The sequence below is a fragment of the Antechinus flavipes genome, chromosome 4, assembly GCF_016432865.1.
Source record: "Antechinus flavipes isolate AdamAnt ecotype Samford, QLD, Australia chromosome 4, AdamAnt_v2, whole genome shotgun sequence".
Taxonomy (NCBI): Eukaryota; Metazoa; Chordata; class Mammalia; order Dasyuromorphia; family Dasyuridae; genus Antechinus; species Antechinus flavipes.
The window spans coordinates 317,934,889-317,947,888 of NC_067401.1; the positions used below are offsets into that span (position 1 = coordinate 317,934,889).

The window sequence follows — 13,000 nt, forward strand, 5'->3', positions numbered from 1 at the left end:
TATTGGAAAAGATATACACATGAAACTGTTCAGTGCTCCTTCATTTTATATTGAAATCAATATTTGTAGTAAATTGCAGCAACATTTTCTATTTGTGAAACTTCAATAACTTGCTATCATAGAAATTTATATTTTCTTCAAGTGATTTGTCTGTATTGCTTTCAGAAACTTTTTTAATCTAGGAGAGAAGCTTATTGGGGAGTATGAATGCATGTAGTCAATGTTGGTGTTGAAAAATCAATGTCTAAAGAAATTTTGAAGACCATTAATAGTTTAAATACCAAACATGCTAAAATAAATTGAAGTATTAATATTATTTGATTAAAATTATCATGTATCTTAGTGAGATATGTTTGTTGCAATTACTTACATATGTATATATATATATATATGTATGTATATTTGTATGTATGTATATGTGTATTGTGTTTTACAGTAATAACAAGTAGTGGCTACAGTCCCAGATCAACACATCAGTATTCCCCACAGTTGTATCCCTCCAAGTAAGTGAATTTTTTTTTCTTGAGTGACGAAGCAAATAACCAGAATTATTTTATGATTTTGCAAATATTTCAATTTATAATCTACAAGTGACAGATTGTTTGGTAGGCTAACTAAAGATGCTCATCCATTTCTATCTAGGCAATTCTAGATATATACTCTTGTTTTGGAAAAGTTAATGTTTATATTGTCCTAAGAAAAGTAACAAACTTTGGTATATACAGTTTTTACCAAAACAAATTGAACATCAGCTGACTATATTTAATTAAATTTTAAAAAGTAATGTTTAAGCAAGCATAAACATCTCTAAAGTTACAAGTTCAGACTTTAATGTTTGAATTATGAACATTTAGGTGAATAGTTCAATTTTAAAAAATGATTATTGGACTGTAACATTGTGTCAGATTTTGTTATATTTCATTATCTGAAGACAATTTGTATTAATTTTGAGGGTTCTATAATTATTTTGTCAAACTTATTCAGGTATTTCCATGTATACTGAGTTTTAACACTATTTAAAAGATAAATCCATATTTGTCTGGTAACAATTCTATGTTCCTAAGCTTTGGGTTTTAAATACATATGCATACACACATAATATATCCGTACAAATTGTTCACTAAGACTTCTAAGGAAGCAATAATATAGCTAAATAAAAGTTGTCGTTTTCTTTAGGTAGAAAGGATTGTATAATCAAATAGAGTCATTGCCTTAAGGGGAGCAGAATAAATTGTAATATAATTCTTTCCCTTTTCTTTTGTCTCACACTTCAAGTATTCAATTGCATATGTACCTAGGGAATGGAAAAGTTAGGAGAAACAGACTTTGGAGTTATGCATAGCTGGAGATAGAGACATGTGATTTCATTCCATACAATTTTTTGACAAGCCCTTATTTGCAGCAATTTATCATAATGAAAGATAATTATTACTTTTTCTCATTTAAGAATATGAAATTTTAATATATTACTGTAGAGAATTGTATATACTATGCATATATTATCTATAGGAAGTTGCAACATTAATCCTAATTATTGTTTTAACAAAACTGAAGCAATCACACTACTACAATATTTTCATTCTAATGACTTTTAAAGAATTTATAAAACAATTCTAATCCCAAACCAAGGTATTTATTTTTACATTACAGGGTGAATAATATGCTCATTAAAATTTACACAGTTGTTATTTTGGACTTGTTGGTTAATTTTTGATCTGTGAACATAATTATAGTTATGATCCTAATAATGGAAAGCATTTAAGATATTATATTATGTGATCATGATCATATTACTCAATCTGTACATCAACTTTCTGTTCCACATAAATGATATGCCACACACAATTAAAATGAAGAATTAAACTGTTGCCAATCCTGTTTACACTTTCTAAACATATACCATGAAATTATATATTTATATATATATATATATATATATATACACACACACACACACACACACACACACACACACACACACACACACATATATATATATATATATATATATATATATATATATATATATATTAGATGATAGATAATCTTAAAACTGGAAGGATGCTTAGAAATCACCAAATCCAATCACTCCATTTTTCAGATGAGTAAATTAAGACCTAGGGAGGATCAAGGACTTTACAAAGATCACAATGCTCATTTGTGACAGAGTCAGGACTAGAATTCAGTTCTCTTGACTCCTAGTCAAGTGTTATTTCCATTGTACCATGAAATATGCAATTAAATTATGGATTATTGTTGTTCAGTTCTTTCAGTAGTGTCTAACTTTTTGTGAGCCCATTTGGGTTTTCTTGGCAAAGATACTGGAGTGGTCTGCTATTTCCTTCTCCAGCGTATTTTATAGATGAATTGAGGCAAACAAGGTTAAGTGACTTGATCAGATTCATGTAGTCAGTAAGTGTTTGAGGCAAATTTGAACTCAGATTTTCCTAACTCCAGGCCAGTGCTCTATTCACAGCACCATCTAATTGCCCAAACTATGGCTAGGGAGAGAGATTCCCATTTGAATTTTAAAGGTTTTATTATTTAAAAGTTGATAAGCTGTTATAATTAATATACAGTCTTTGTTGCCACAGTAATGCTATTTTTCTGATATTTAGGCCCTATCCACACATTCTTTCTACACCAGCAGCTCAAACAATGTCTGCCTATGCCGGGCAGACTCAGTATTCAGGAATGCAGCAGCCAGCAGTGTACACAGCCTACTCACAGACAGGACAACCTTACAGCTTACCCACTTACGGTATTTTGCTTCTTATTTCTGTTATTTCATTACAAATGGAAAACTCTGCTAGTTGACACTTTGCCTGTGTTTTTTTTTTTTTTTTAATGCTGTCTGCAATAGAGGATTTCAATAAGTTAATCATTAAATTGCTTTGAATATTAATTGCTCATCCAGATTTAGGTGTGATGTTGCCAGGCATCAAGACAGAAAGCGGACTTTCACAAACCCAGTCACCACTACAGACGGGGTGCCTCAGTTACAGTCCAGGGTTTTCTACCCCCCAACCAGGCCAAACACCCTATTCTTACCAAATGCCAGGTAAGTAACTATTTGCTGAATATAGCAGAAGATGACTTCATAGACTACATACTAGAAATAAATTTTAAAATAGAAGGAAATTTTTTATGGTATTTGTAAAAGTTCATCTCATAAGACAAGTAATAGAAATAGGAAGAAAAGCTTTAAATATCTTATGCAAACTGACCTTTTCTAAAGTTAAAAAAAAACTTAAGTTAAAATTACATGACATCACCCTGAGCCCAAGTTTAGACAAATGTTCTCTGAACTAGTGATGACAAAATTATTCATTCAATCAACACTTTCATTGTCCACTGTGACTCTAAAATATTCATAATAGAAATCAATTTTTTTTTACTATTTGCTAAGTCTCAAATGCTCTTTTGTTTGCTTCAAAATTCAAATAGCAATTTTGAGCAGATTTTTACAGTATTCAGTAAATATTAATATATTTTTTCTTGAATGTAATACCTAAAAAGTAAGATTTTCATTTTTTCTCTTTTCACAAATATTCAACTGTCTAATTTTATAAACATTTGATATTTATTTTGATATCTATAATTTCAGTTTTTTTTCTTTTTTAAGGAAGGGCAATTCTAATTATTATATGGCAACTGCAAAAAAAAAATGTGATAGAGTGGAAATACTATTTCAAAGGAATTCATTTTATTTACTTCAATGTTAGTTCTGAATTTTAAGTCATGTTTTAAAAAGCTACTTTTTTTCACTGATTTCTCTTTTCAACATTCAATTAAACAATAAGTTAATTAAGCTGTAAAATATCAAGTTGATTTGCCTAAAATCAATTGTTTTAACAGTCTATTTCTTCTCTATCTTCCTCTCCCCTCCATTTCTTCTTTCGCCTTCTTTCTGTTTCTATCTTTGCCTTTTTTCTGTTTCTAGCTCTTTCTCAACTCTAAGTTTGTTGCCATTTATAGTTCCACACTTCCTGGTAGACCAGAACCACAGAAACAAATAATTGGATAAAGAATGCATATTTGGTGTTTTAAATCAAAATGAATATAACATGCAAATATATTTTCTTATAGAGACAGCTTTTATGGTTTGTCATAAACAATCTTAATTTGAGTCAGTGGCATGGAACTTAAAGTATTCTTAGGTTCTATGAACCTTTTTACCTTATAGGAATTTTTTGATTATACAGTAAAATTCCCAAATGCTCATGTTTGTAAATATTAATTCTATACAAAATAGATGCTACATGTTGATATAATAAAACCAAATTTAAATCTTTAAATTTGCATATAGAAAAAACATATCAAAGTTGAAAGTATTTATTTTTTGTATAATGGATTAAAAATAATATTGATATTCAACTAAAGTTTGTATAGTTTTTGAAAGTGAAATATTTTTATAAACACTGTAAGAAATAACTTTAAAACATATTCTATTCTTCACCCCTAGGTTCTAGTTTTACACCATCATCTACTATTTATGCAAATAATTCTGTTTCCAATTCAACGAATTTCAGTAGCTCACAGCAGGTATGAATTAAAGCAAAACTTTTAATATTGCAGGTTTAATGAAAAATTTTCACTTAAGTTATAAAATTGCTGCATGTTAATATTTAATTTGCCTTTTTGAGCATGAGTTTTCAGGACAATAAAATTCTGTTATTTGAAATCCTGATGAATGATTTTGTTCTCAGTTACAAAATTTCTCATAAATATCTAAGGATTGCTATTATCAAGACTCCAAAATAGTTATTTTATTTTGTTAATTCAATTTTCACAAAAAATATATTACACAGTCATATATATATATCTTAAATAGTGAATACTGGCCACAATATAAGTTTTTTATATTCTAGAGTCATTATCAATATCATTTACCATGCTAGATCATGACATGATACCATTAGAACATACTGAATTGTAAAAGACTTGTTTGTCTAGACATTAAAGAATTCTAGAGTTTTGTAACTTTTTTTGAATCCCAGTAGCTTCTTGTAATAAATTAATCCCTTATCCATGATTTTAGTGCTTGAAGGAATTTTAAATATTTTCTAGTCAAATACCCTTAATTTATAAATATGGGCATTGAATCCTGAGTGTTTCAATGACTAAGGCCATATGAGTAAGAACTAACTTACTCTGGCTCCCAAATTAGCACTCTCTTCCATAGTCTCCTCCTATGCTGGTAGGCTATTAACTCCTAGTTCTTAGTGGAGTTTGGGTGTATCCTTTAGCACTCATTCTAATTTGTTGCTACTTGTCTGCCAGGGACTCAGAAAAAAATTCAATTATATTAGAATTTGGATAAATCTAGAGTTGATAAGCTCAAAATAAGGGCCTAAAGAACCTCTTTGTAAGAAACCTGAGGAATGTTTTTTTGTAAATATAGGGAATTATTGATATCTATTTTGTTTCTATAAAGATATTTTTGAATGATTGATTGATTTCTGGTTCCCAGTTATATTTCTAGTCATAGAAGCTGTTAAAAAAAAAAACAGAATTTTGAATAGTTAATATTTCCATATGTTAGATTGGTAAAAACATATCATTTCATTAATATTGTTACTAGTTTCCATTATGATTTAACTCACTCTAGATTCAATAAAAGATTTTCAAGAGTTGCTATAACTTAACATTTTACCACACTATGATCATCTTGATGAGTCTCTCCAAATTCGATAGGGTAATACTCAGATGGTAGATATCTCACAACAATATTCAAAGGTGTTATGGTATTTTATTCCATCTTGATTCAAAAGCACACAAACAAATTGCTAAGAATTATCTAAAATGTCTATGTGGAAAATGAGAAAAAAAAGTCACATTCTTTGTATGGATGAGGATCTCAGATATCTGTGGATGAATTTGCAGACCCTCAAGACTTTTTAAACTCTTCTCTTTCTTCATTTTTCCCCCAGGGTCTATTAGAATCATTGCTTAGAATGATTAAGCATCTTTGAGTGTGCAAGATGACCACCAAAAATATCTTTACTTCATCAGGGTTAATTTGAAATATAACAATGTGGAATAATAGTATATATTTAAATAGTACTTTATAGCTAGCAAAACACATTTCTCTATCATAACCCTAGCATCTCTATTTACATATAAGCAAACTGAAGTCCAGAAAGATTAAATAATTTCCCCTTGGTCACTCAAGTAATTAATTATAGAATTGAAACTTAAAATGTAAGTCTCCTTGCTAGACATCCAATGTTCTTTACATTCTACCCTCCTGTTCCTCTAAAGCTTCAAAAAAGTTTATTTAACTTCTTAGAATAAATATACTATCATAGTGGTATCTGTGAAAAGGAAAAGAGTCAGAAGAAAGCCTTTGACAGGAGTTTCATCTATGAAAAATTTTCTAGAAGAGCATGGACAGGCACTGTCCAGATGTTAATGTATTTCAATTATTGTTTCAGGATTATCCATCCTATACAGCCTTTGGCCAAAACCAGTATGCACAGTATTATTCAGCATCAACATATGGAGCATATATGACTTCAAATAACACAGCTGATGGCACATCTTCATCGTCATCAACTTATCAGTTGCAGGAATCTCTCCCTGGACTGACCAGTCAACCAGGTACAGATCTCCATTCAGGTGAAATACTTTCAGATATTTTGTTGTATATTCTAAAATGTGGGAAACATTTCAAAATGGTGATGGAGATTATTCAGATGGTTACCATAGTTTTGACCTATATCAATGCATAGGGTTAGATGTCACACTTTAGATAGTATGAGAACTTTTCATTTTGTTGAGCAATATATCTTTCTATATAAAACCTGTAAGATACGTGTAAGCTTAATCTACATTATTAATATTTTCTCCATTACTATCTTAAATTTAGCAATTATATATAGTCCTAATTTGTACCATTTTCCAATTTCCAAAGAATTGAATGCTCCTACTAAAAAATTAATTACTGATTCTTTTGAGTCAGTATAAGCATAGCTTCAGCACATTTCTGGTTGGAGAAGATGGGAAAATGACTAACATATATATATATATATATATATATATATATATATATATATATATATATAAAATTATAAAAAAATATTCTAGATAAACTCTGGTATTTGATAGGATTTTCTACTCACTAACTGTAATTATAAAATATTTTTTTCTTAATTTCCATATTCAGAATATGTATTGAAACATGAATGTTGCACAGAAAGAAGGATATAGGAATAAATGCAAAGTGCCACTCCTGGGTTCAAAAGATTGCTTCACAAGTACAGAATGGATAAGACATGATGGTTAGATAACAGTTTCTGAAGAAGAATAAAAGATCTGGGAATTTTTTTGAACCATAATCTCAATATAACTTAATAATGTAACATGCCAGCTAAAAAAACCTAATGCTATATTAAGCTGCATTAAGAGAGGCATTTATATCCAGAAGAGAGAAAATGATCATCATCCTATCTTCCACTCCAGTCAGACCAGATCTCAAATACTGTGTCCATTTCTAGTCAATACACAATAAGAACATAGGCTGAAGAATGTTCAAAAGAGAGTGGTCAGACAAGACGTGCTACATAAGGATTAATTGATGGAATTGAAGATGAGAAAATGTATTAAGAACATGAGATTAGAATTATTTCACTTAGCTTTATAGGGATAACAAATGTTATTTAATAAAGGGTAGAAGACTCCAGGTGAATTTTAAAAAAACACACACACTTTCAAACCATTGTTATTCAGTTGTTCAATTGTATCCATGGAACCCAGAACATCAATAGAATAAGCAAACTTTAGATACTTAAAAAGAAGAATTAAATACAAGACTAACAATGTGTGTTTAAGTTTCCATCAATGGAAAACACACACACACACACACACAATTTCTGTTTGCTTACTGAGCTCTTTAATATATATAAAGTGTTTTTTAAAACTTAAAATATTAATATGTCATTAATGTGATTATTATGATCATTGTTATTATTACTATTATGGAAGCTGGATCTGATAGTGGAAATTTTCCCCCTTAAATTATAGTGTAATTCATATATTGTCTTTAAGATATACTTTAACATGTTTAACATGTATGGGACTGCCTGCCATCTAGGAGAAGGGGTGGAGGGAAGGAAGGGAAAAGTTGGAACAGAAGTGATTGCCAGGGTCAATGTTGAAAAATTATCCATGCATATGTTCTGTCAATAAAAAGCTATAGTAAAAATAAATAAATAAATAAATGAATTGTAGTGTGATTGCAAACATTTTGTTGTCCTGATATACTTTAAAAGGTAAGATTCTATGTAAAAAAAAAAAAAGAGTGATTGATCTTTAGGTTGAACATTTGGTTTATATTAATCAACAAAGGCAAACATTGCAGTGTTTTGAATACATATTTATATATGCATATGTAATGCATATATACACATACACACACATATATATACTTGGAAAATATATGTATGTATATATAAATATCTATGAATAAATGTTAATATATTTATTCACATATGTATAAATGCATAAATATGTTAATCTTTAATTTAATGTTATAGAGCTGAGCTTCATGAGAATTTTGGTAGAAAATTTATTTGCCTGGAAATTTAAAAATAATCTTTTGGGGTTATCATTATTTACTGATGCTGAGTAGGATGGTTAAAATGCTTTTGAAAGTTAGAGATTCATTACCCATTATGATTTTTAAATAAAGTTAAACTATTTATAAATAATTTTTATCTATTAGTAATCAATTTTTTAAAATTCTCTTTTCTTTGAGAAACTGACTTTATTCAACTAAAGTCACTATAAATTTGATTTTATTTAATGAACTAATGCTATGTCAAAAATTAACCAAATTTTCCACCATGATTTTTTTTTTGGTGACAATTTGGAATTTGGTGCATAGAGTTGAGGGAAACCAAAATGCTTCCCCTTTAATACGAGTGGAAAAAGAGACTATATCTTCATTTGTTTAAAAAAAATCTATTATTGACTTTTGCCATCTTTAAAATAGAAACATACCTTGTGTTCAATAAAAGACAGATGCTCATTCTGATGTCAAGATTATCCTAATGAAATAAAAGTCAGATATAAATATCCAGAATGTACAAGGTGCACTTATTAGTTACAGTACTGATTAAAGGATAATTATGCAATCATGTATTATGTTGGTTTAAGAATAAGCCTAGGGCAATTGGTAATGACTAATAGTAGATGGAAATTGTAAATAGCATTCAGTTATTTACTTTAGCTATTAAGCAGGTTTATGAAAGATTTAAGGATATTGGACTGCAGTAATTATGAACAGACCTTTTAAATTCATTATCTTTATAAGGATTTTTGACTGCCATTAACATGAAATTTATCTTCTAGATATTTCAGATTTGCGATTATATTTTTAAGATGAAGATTAAAATGTTAAGAAAAGCTAGAGAGTGTTTTACTACATTCCATTGTGTTAAATGTAATTTTAAACTCTTTAAAATTAGACACAATTAGTAATTTGAAAAACTTTTGCTTTTTACCTGAGGACCTAAATCCACTTTATAGTACATTAGCTAATTAGGCTTCTTAAATGTGCCAAGATAAGTAAGAGATACAATGGATCACTTCACTCTTTGTTGAAATGAAGCCCAATCTCTTGAATAGGAACACAGTAATTGTTAAAGAGCTTCATAGCATCTTATTTTAAGACAATAATAAGGGAAGAATGCTAAATATTACTAATATATATGATGGTTTTGATAGAATGGACCTCATTAATATTCTCTGTTGGTGAAGATAATAATTCTAAAAGCCAAAGCAATTTTAATTTCCCCCACAGTGTATGTAAATGTGTCTTGTAATTACTTGAGTTGGAATTTGGCACAGATATTGGAATGAACAACTTTCAACTTGTTTGATTGAAAAAAAAAAGTGTCACCAAATAGTTAATGACTGGCTGAGTTCAAATTCTAATCTTTACTACTTTATCTAAAGATACAACAGAACTTCCACCAAGTCCAAAGAGTCAGTATAATTCCATTTGGATCAGCTGCCATAAAAGATGATCTATACTACATGCCCGTTCCAGGTTAGGCTTGCCAACTTCTATGGTATTCTTGGGTCTCATTGTCATAGAAATTGGACAAAACTTCCATTTGTTTGGGATACCATTTCAAAGAAAAAAATAATCTCCTTTTTGATATGATAGATCTTCTAGTTAGTTTTGTCTGTCAATATGATAGTCATAAGACACCAGACTTCTGGCTCATTGAGATTCTACTCACCATTTAGAATCAGGAAATATTGAGCTATCAGTAAATATTGAAGGCTTTGCTACTGCTCAAGGACTGGTTCTTCCAGCACCTGATACATGATATTCTTGACTTCACAATTTTGGTTTGGAATAGATTATATCTTCAGTTGATTCCTGAGTCAGGAAATTTCAAAAAAATCGATTGAACCTCCCTTACTGTAGTGATCATCTTACATACTTCCAGAAATGACTATCTACATCTGCCTCTTAGTAATGTTCTTGGAAAAAGACTATAATGATATTAGGAATATTGAAAGCATTAGATTAGAAAGATCATATTGAATAATCTTAAAGAAATTTTACCTCAAGTTTATTTTGAACCAAACCATTTAACTTGTAGCATTTAATTTGGATGAATATTTGTATCGAAAAGCAGCATTTGCTTAATAGTGCGCAATAATTTTGTAAAAGTCAGTATAATAAGGGATCCTAGTCTAACAGCATAATAGTGAATAGAGGACCCAAGCTAAGAAAGGTCTGGGTACAAATGCAGCTGATAATGTAGACTCATGGATAAATGCCTTCATTTCTCAATGCAATGATGTAAGCAACTGATCACAAAGACAACATGATTTACAGACTAGTTACTGAACTCTATTAGTAAATGTTACTATTCTAGTTCTTCATATGTAAAATCATACATCTTTCTCATGACAACTTATCTCCATGACAACAAAGAAATAGGCAGATATATTGGTGATCAGTAATTCATGAAAAATTGAAAAAAGAAAAGACTTTTAGATTAACTCTTCTTCTTTGGTGTAAATCTCTGTGAATTGGGAACTGAAACTTATTTGTAATTTAAAGTATTAGAATGTTGCCTGTAGCACTGTGGAGTTAAATAATTTCCCTATACTCACATGAGAAAGGCGAACATCTGTCTTCAGTAGGACTTGAATGAGAGTCATCTTTTCTCTTAAATTCATCTATCACTATGATGTATTGCTTTTTTTTCTTAAATGAACAATTTTAAGAGGAAAAATGCTATGTACTAGGGCATTTAAGGTATAATTAATTTACTGGTCATTTTTACGCTAGCATGTAAACAAAAAACTTTTAAACTAAAAGCTAGTTACATAGTTGTTTGCACATTGTCTTCCCCATTAGACCTGAGCCTTTCAAGGACAGTGATTATCTTTTGCTTTTATTTCTATGCTCAATGACTGACAAATGTTTTTTGTTCAATTGTTTTTTCAAACATGTCCATGATCCAATTTGGAGTTTTCCTGGCAAAGATACTGGAGTGGTTTGTCATTTCCTTCTCCAGCTCATTTTACAGATGAGGAAACTGAGGCAAATAGAATTAAATGACTTTACCCAGGATCATATAGCTAGTAAACATCTGAGGCCAGATTTGAACTCAGAAAGATGATTCTGCCTGACTCCAGATTCAGCAATCCATCCATTGTACCTCTTACCTGCCCTGAGACATAATAAGCACATAATAAATGTTTATTGACTGGATGAGTAGTGGCTATGATAAAGCCTTCATAAGTATTATTAAATACTTAATATGCCAGGCACTATGTTATGTCATTGGGAATATAAATACAAAAGTGAAAAAAACCCTGCTCTCAGGAGCTTACATTCATTGTCATGACTTCAATATGATTTCATGTCATTGGCTCTGAATATCAAGTAGTGTTTAAAAAAAATGATATTATTATTTTATATGATACTATCATAGTATTCAGAATGTTTGCTCCTGAAAAAAAAAATTGTTTATACACTCAGGCAATATGTTAAAAATAATTTTTTTTCTAATCATATGAATACAGAAGAAGATTTTTTTCTGTTTGTTTTGTTTTCTGGTGTTTTTTTTTAACAAATGTCCCATTAAAACCATGAATTTTCAAAATATTTCAACTACAGAACTTTATAATGTTTGCATATATTTTGTAAAGATAAAGGAGAAGGTAAATGATGATTTCTCATTATAACAGTGTTTAGGCAGAAGTTGGAAAGAACTTAATTGTTACCAGAAACTTTTTTCTCAATATTATTCTTTTAAAAATCTTCTTCAATTGACTATTTTTACATTTGTCAAATGAAAATTCCCACTAACAAAGTACTTGGTAAAGAGAAACTTTTTTTTGGGGGGGATGGTCAAAGGGATTAAGTTAAGCTACCAGTATGATTAGAGTATATAGTTCTTTGACTTGAGAACTACTTATTTCAAAATTACAACAGTTCATTGTCTAGAAAAGCAGATAAGCAGATATAGAATATGCAAGATTTAAGAGCAATATGAAAGGATATGGATAAATGGATATCTCACTTTTAAAGGAATTATAAGATAATGCTAAACAATATATTAACATAATAATAACAAATATCACTTAGGGTACCCCCCCAAAAAAAGAATACATAGATCTATATCATTTTTGGTAGACTAACAAACTGACCTCTCTTTTTTTAGCTATTTAGCCAAGAGTTGTATTTTAGTTTTGTTTTGTTTTTTATGAAAAAGAAAATGAATAAGAAAAAATGAAAATGTATCTTTCAATTAACTGTATCTGTAAGAAACTGGACTATTGGTGCCGTGAGATCATAACCAAGACACTTCACTAGGAAACAGAAATCCAACTAAAATCCAACTGTCAGAATAATGTGACATGATGACTTAACATTCACATCACAAATCAGTTGGTCAGATTAGTCAATCAATCAAATGACAGGATCATCAGGACAAGGGACCCTGTTGTAACTTTTAACTGGAAG

The 13,000-nt window shown here is 29.7% G+C and overlaps 1 protein-coding gene across 15 annotated transcripts in view; it reads left to right on the plus strand.

The window, feature by feature from the left end:
* The window catches only part of EYA4 (EYA transcriptional coactivator and phosphatase 4), a 356,489-nt gene that overhangs the window by 289,285 nt on the left and 54,204 nt on the right, over positions 1–13,000 (plus strand). For 10 of the 15 annotated variants that reach the window (XM_051997772.1, XM_051997776.1, XM_051997782.1 and 7 more), the window contains 5 exons: positions 437–503; positions 2,619–2,761; positions 2,918–3,061; positions 4,466–4,545; positions 6,438–6,621. In XM_051997772.1, the coding sequence (XP_051853732.1) occupies positions 437–503; positions 2,619–2,761; positions 2,918–3,061; positions 4,466–4,545; positions 6,438–6,621 (618 nt within the window). The remainder of the gene's footprint in view (positions 1–436; positions 504–2,618; positions 2,762–2,917; positions 3,062–4,465; positions 4,546–6,437; positions 6,622–13,000) is intronic. The other 5 variants (XM_051997785.1, XM_051997775.1, XM_051997779.1 and 2 more) reach the window with 1 other exon arrangement.